Source organism: Vicia villosa, unplaced genomic scaffold, assembly GCF_029867415.1.
Source record: "Vicia villosa cultivar HV-30 ecotype Madison, WI unplaced genomic scaffold, Vvil1.0 ctg.000232F_1_1_3, whole genome shotgun sequence".
NCBI classification, from domain to species: Eukaryota; Viridiplantae; Streptophyta; class Magnoliopsida; order Fabales; family Fabaceae; genus Vicia; species Vicia villosa.
Window position 1 is genome coordinate 712236 of NW_026705087.1, and position 7418 is coordinate 719653.

The 7418-nt window shown below is 31.8% G+C and overlaps 1 protein-coding gene across 1 annotated transcript; it reads left to right on the top strand.

Annotated features, from left to right (window-relative positions):
* Positions 1-511: 511 nt before the first annotated feature.
* Positions 512-1053, top strand: LOC131625643 (uncharacterized). Its single transcript, XM_058896485.1, has 3 exons — positions 512-691; positions 770-916; positions 1000-1053. The coding sequence occupies exons 1-3, from the start codon at positions 512-514 to the stop codon at positions 1051-1053; spliced, it is 381 nt and encodes a 126-aa protein (XP_058752468.1).
* Positions 1054-7418: the final 6365 nt, after the last annotated feature.

Below are 7418 nucleotides of genomic sequence, written 5' to 3' on the forward strand. Positions count from 1 at the left end.
ATAACTCAATTTATTATACTACTCATCACATTAAATTTATACTGCCAAAAATACTTAATTACCCTAACTAAAATTAATTTAAAAGAGTATTTTGTGCCTCTATGATCATTTTCATTATTATTATTGTATTAATATCTGCCATTATTATTTTTTCCATTTAACAATAATATCTTATTATTATGTTAAGTGTATATTTTAAAGGCAAAATACCCTGTTTGGTCCCTTAAGTTTACCCTATGGTTCACTTTGGTCCCTCAATTAATTTTCGTGCCAATTTGGTCCTTTAAGTTTCTAATTGTAATCACGTCAGTCTTGTCCGTCAAGTTGGCTCTAACGTCCGTTTGTTTCGTCTAGCTGGCAGGTGATGTGTCATAGTATATTAGGTTTTCCTTCTTCTCCCCCAATTCAATTTCACGTTCTCCTTCTCCCCATCTCTGCACTTCTTGTTCTATTCTCCTTCTCCTTCGTGTTCATCACTTTTCTCCCATCTCCATTCTGATAATCACCAACCATGAAGGAAAAACATTGTTCTGAGTTCTTCAAAGAGACAAAATCAGAAAGCAACGAGTCTTGCGTTCTTAGTAAGGCTCGTGCTATGCCAATTTGTTACTGTGGTGATGCTGCTGTGATTCGTAGGGCAAACACTGACAAGAATTTCGGAAAGAAGTTTTGGGGATGTATCAATTACAAGGTAAGCCCTAATTTTTGGTTTGGTATGTTAAAGCAATGTGAAGAGGCTGTGTTGTTGATACAAATTTGTTATTTACAGGGGTCTGAGCAAAGAGGTTGCGGTTTTTTCAAGTGGTTCAATGAGGAAGTGGTGGAAGACAAATGTGAAGATTTGATGCATAAGTTTGAAATCTTATCCAAGGAATTTGAAAAACTGAAGTGCAGAAGTGAGGATTTAGGGAATAGGGTGACTGAAATTCAAGGCCAATTGAAGAAGTTTCAAAAGTGGAAGTTTATATGTTGTGTAATGTTATGTTTTTGGTTTTATAGGATGTTTTAGTATTGGCAATTAGGATGTTTCTGGTTTTTGAATGTGTAGTTTGAATGTGTAATTGTAACACAATTGTGAAATAAAATGAGTTTTAGTATTGGCATATTTGGTGTATAATGCATTTGACAGACCAAAACAAACATGACATTAACACATTTCATGATATTTCCCAAATGCATACAAACAGAACCAAAACAACAAACATAATTGTTGATAACAAACATAATTGTTCAAATTGTCTTCAAAATACATTAACCATAAACATGTTGATAACAAACATGATTGTTCAAATTGTCTTCAAAATACAAACATGACATAAACATGTTGATAATAGACTTCTCCAACATGCCTACAAACAGAACCTAAACAACAACCATAATTGTTCAAAATGACTTCAAAATACATTAACCATTACCCTAATTGTTCAAACAGAATTCAAATTACATTAATACTAATTGTAAGACTAAGTAAATTTCTTTGATGGGAGCCTCTTTGTTGGGGTAGTCCTTCTAGTTGTAGGTCCAATCACATTCTTTGCTGCAGATAATCTTGTTGTTGGTCCTGGGGCTACAAATGGCCTTCGTACACCAAGCTTCTGTAACTTCCCATCCACTTTTGAAGATTTGTTGTTACCTGCATTTCCCCTAGAACATTGTCCAGACACTTGCTTTCCTCTAGAAGATTGTGTTGCACTCATGTAAGCCTGTGTAGATGCTGAGGACTGAGTTGCAGGAACCTGTGTACTAGTTGGCTGACTTGCATTAGTAACTGTTGCTTGACTTGGCTGAGCTGTATTTGTAACTGTTGCTTGACTTGGCTGAGATGCATCAATAACTGTTGCTTGACTTGGCTGAGCTGGTGTTGTCACCTTGCAAGTTAACTTGTTATGGCCAACCTTCTTGCACCTAGAACACTTAATAATAAAACCTGTCCTTCTCATCTTTTTGTCACTCCCATCAATCTCTCCTTGCTCAAGATTTCTTCGTTTCTTTGGTCTACCAGGCATCTTCCTATACTTAGGTGGCAGAACATCTGGATATGGAGTCCTGACCCACAAATTAGACCCATTCACCGGGTAGAGAACATGCTTGTATACTGCCTTGTAAGCAGAAACCCTATAGTAGTCAGGAATGTAATCATCAACCTTAAAATTCCTACTCTTCATGGATGCCATTGCATGGACACAAGGGAGACCTGTTAGCTCCCATCTTCTACATGAGCAGCGCAAATCCTTCAGATTCACAGTGAATGTCTCAGCTGGGTTTTCCAAATGCCTCACTTCAAATATATGCTCACATGCCATTCTACAATAACAATAGCAACTGAGTTCTGAATTCTCTTGCTCAACCACTTAGTAGATAGCAACTTCACATTGTACTCCCTACTACAATTATGTTCATCAATTATCTTTCTTACTTGCCAAGAATCCTCATCTGGTAACTTGCTACAGTAGAGCTCCCATTGACAGCCATCCTTACATCTTACCCTTACTCTTTTCTTGTCATTCTTTATGAACTTCAGATCTCTACCATTCTGCACAGCATATGATATCACTGCATCCTTAATGTCACTCTTGGAAGTGAAATACATACCAAGCTCCCATTTGTAGTTGGACATATCTTTCTTTTCTTTGTAAAGTGGATACTTCTTCCTATTAATTCCACTACTGTCATCACTATCACAACCACTTTGAAGATCATCATTGTCATTATCACTCCCTTTACACTCTCCTGTATCTTTCATGTGCTTCTTTTTCCCACTAGACTTTCCATCACTATCAACTGAAATGAGATCAGCAAGTTCATCTTCATCTATGTCATCATAATCATCAGATTCATCCTCAAATGATACCTCAAGGGCACTATCATATTGAAAGTTCTCATCCTCATTATCATCATCACTTTCATCATGAACCTCACCCATGTTGTTTGACTGACCATCAACATTTCCTCCAGTTATATTACCAACTCCTTCTTCAACAGTAACATTTCCACCATTCAAACCAACTTCTCCTTCTTCTACAACATTATTACCATTCAAACCAACTTCTCCTTCTTCTACAACATTATTACCATCCAACCCAACTTCCCCTTCTTCTACAACATTATCACCATTCAACCCAACTTCCCCTTCTTCTACAACCTTATCACCATTCAACCCAACTTCCCCTTCTTCCACACCAACATTGGCAGCATTCATCTGTTCAAATTTATCAGCTATTTCATCATGTAACTCATTAAGAAACTTTTCAACCTCATCTACAGGCTCCACAACAACATCATCCACTGGTCCATCGTAAAAATCAGGTTGAGATAGTGTGTGTTCAATGTAAATGTCAACACTTTGGTGCACCCTGTAAATGTCTGCAATTTCTAAAGCACCTGTGTCATCAACTAGCAAATTCATACCTAATTGTGGATCCTTGTAATACATTTTCTCAAAGTCCCTATAACCTAAGTCTTTCAAAACACCTACTAACTCAAAATAACTCCACTTATCAGCATCTACTTTCAAATTATCAACCACGCCTCCCTCGTACAAACTAAAATCAGAGTCAACGAAATGACCACCATGGTGAATTTTCAGATCCAGGATTTCGTCCATGCTCACCTAACACAGTTCATTAACAATATTTCAACCCTAAATCTACAACAAGCCCTAAATAAACAAAACCCTAAATCTCGTTAAACCCTAAATTATAACAATACCTAATAACGTGCAGAAAATACTTACCTGGTATAGGGCCTTCGTCTTCAATCGTATGTGCTTCCTCTTCGTTGCAATCGCTCCTTCTCCTTCTTCGTATTCAGCTTCTCTTGTTCGCAGTCCACTTCTCCTTCTTCGTTTTGCTACTACTGAATGAGGGTTGATTGAGGACTCTAAAATCATTATGTGTACACTTAACCATTTTTATGCCATCTGGAATCCTCTTGACCACGTCATCACACAATTTGCCATCTGGACGCTTTTTCTGACCTTTGGCTAACGTTTCAGTAACGGAAGGACAAACGTGATTACAATTAGAAACTTAAAGGACCAAATTGGCACGAAAATTAATTGAGGGACCAAAGTGAACCAGAGGGTAAACTTAAGGGACCAAACAGGGTATTTTGCCTATTTTAAAACAAAACAATCGTTTTTTATTGCAACATATTTTTCATTATTATAACTACTGAATTTATTTACAATTTATCTCCCAATGTGTGATCCGTACGAACATACACATGTAGATTAAATTAATATTTAATATGACAATCATAATTTTAAATAATGGTCTTCTCCAATATCTTGCACCATTTCATTGTAATTTGTAATTGTTCTCTTTATTTGTTTCAAAAATGAATTAATTTGACTTGGGAAATAAAAATAGTGTCAGATTCAGACCTCTATAATCGTGATAACATATTATAATAATAAGAATCGTGTCTTACAAGATTCAAACCTCTATAATCATGATAACATATTATAATAATAAAATAATTTGGAAATCCTCAATATTTATTACATGTGAGTAAACAGTGAGGAAAAAAATTATTATTTTTTCTCATTTTAACTGTTAACCTATTTAAATGGTATTAAATTTTAAGTTTCAGTATAATGACATTTGTATCAATATTTTAATTTGTACCAAAAAATATTAATATTTTTAATTTATGAGAAAATTGTAATACTACTTTTGTAAAATTTATATTATAAACTCATTATTATAATAATGGTTATAATTGATCAAAATTCCAACCAATATTGGAGAAATGGGAGAAAACGCGTGAATAATTGATCAAAATACCAATCAAAACGGGAGAAAGAAAAATATAGAAGCAAATTCAAAAAAAAATATCAAATTTTAATTTATAGTAAAATATTATCAATTTTAATTTGTTACTAAACCAATATGTTTTTTTTGTATTATTTTTATTTTATAATTTTTGTTAATAGAAATTGTAAAATTAAAATTATAAGCAATTATAAAAATTATAGCATGTCCGACGGGCCAAACCTGTTTTTCTACAATATATATATTTGGTTTAATAGCAATTACCAAATTATATCAAATATATTCGTTTAAATTTTAATAACAGAATTAATCGAAAAAAATAGGTTAATTGGAAATGTGGTTATTAAATTTTTTAAAAAATGAAAAGTCATTAAATAATTAATATTTAGTATTTATAATAAATTAATTAAAAATAAATATTTGAAAACGTGATTTTACGTTAAATGATTTTTTTAGGTAACAAGAAGTTATCAAAATTAATTGAATACTAATTAGCTGAGCAATACCATGTGTATTTGCATGAACATTGAAACGAGATAAATATATTAAATAACAATTGAAAAGAATAAAATAATAAAATCAAATAACAAATATTTAATTTTAAATTTAATTTCATACAAATAACAAATATTTTATAAGAAAAAAATGAAATTTATTTGAAAAAAATATTAACTTTTTTAAAGATAAAAAGCTTACATTTATACTAAAAAATGATACAAATATTATATTTACACTATATTATATTTATTTACTAATGATAAAAAGCTTACATTTATACTATATTATATTTATTTACTACTGATAGATAACTACTTAATTATTTCTTTTTTTATATGTACATATTAAACTCTAACTATATTTTTGAAAAAATAGATCTATTAAAGGAAGTGAAATTTTTATTTAAAATAAGTGAAAAAGATTTCAAATACTTATAATAAGATAGGGGTATGAATGACAATAAATAAAATTTGGACTAAAAAGTTTGGTACCTGTTACCAAATCAAATAAGTATAATCACATATATTATATTTATTTATTATTATAACATTGTGCAATCCGTGCGAATGCACAGGTAGATGACTACTCACGGTAGATTTATAACGATATTGTATGATGCATGCGAACGCAGATAGATGACTATTTAATTATTTCATTTATTTTTTCTACTAAACTATATATTTTTAATTAGATTAAATTAATATTTATATGAAAATTATAATTTAAAATATTTTTTATTTTTAATTTGTGTATGTTTTATATATATTTATTTATTATTTATTTCGACTTTACGTGACCCGTGCGAACGCACGGGTCCATTAGTAGTTGGGATTAAAATTATAAAACCTCAAAGATTCGGTGGAACATGAACAGTAGATCAACCCTTGGACTTAGTTCTCCATGAATTCTTCAAAATGTAAGAAAAATTTCGTGAATAGTGTCCAACATCAACAGTACCACGGCTGCTAGGTAATAGAGAGAACAACCCAAATGGTTTATGACCCAACTGGGTCAAATTACAAAACACAGGCCCACTACTTAACGACCCAAAAACTGAAAATAAAATAGTGCTGCAGCTTCAAACGCAAATCTGGAAATTATAGGCTCCGAATCTGACTTCGTCTCCAACATGAAAGTTGTAGCTCTCTCTCTTAGCTTTCCGGCGATTATTAGAACGCCTCAATCGGATTCCTAGAACTCCAGTTATGATCGTTTCCGTGAAAGCTGCCAAAGCTGAAAAATAAAGTGCGAAAATTAAATAAAGCTAAAAATAAAATAAAATATAAAAACACATTAAAACATAAAAATAATCAAAACAAACCAAGGAAACGCTTGAGTACAAACATGAAAGGACGTGCATAAAAATGCACTGATCAAATTCCCCCACACTTGAACTTTTGCACTCCGAGCAAAATGAACAACAAAACAAAGAAAGAACAAATACATCATTAGTTACTCATCCTAGGCTACAACTCATTTCAGGTAAGTTTGCATCGATAGTGTTGCACCCCAAAATTTGCCCGCATCTTTTTTCAAAAAAAAGGGCAACAGACTTCTGTCTAAAAATTTGGAGTCTCATATAATCTTGGATTTTACTTCTTAAATATCCTGATTTTATGAATACTCAGTTTTTAGAATGTTTTTATACGGTATTTTGGTTCACTGTTAAATTCATTCTTACACAAACGCCAAGTACTGTTTATCATTTGACACGCTGTTTATTTGAGATTTATTTTCAGATAAATAATACTGACGCAATTGGTACAAAATTAAATTTTGCAGGCACAGAGACCGAGGATTCAGACTGTACTGGTAACAGTTAAATTATTTTTGGTTTTTTGTTTCCCACTAATTTTTTGTACTATTATTGTCGTACCGTTCATTATATTTGTCGTACTGTTCGCTATATTTTTTATGTAATATTTGTACTGTCAGTATTAAATATTGTACTATCTGTTGTACCGTCGTTTAATTATCGAGATAATATTATGTGTGTTTATTGCTAGTTAAATATTTATTTCTGTGCATTAAATCCTTTTCAATTTTATTATAGGTAATTTCGTTCGCGTACAGTATATTTTATTTATTTATTATGTTTGTGTTTTTCTAACAACTCATGTAAATAATTTTTCACCATTAACACAA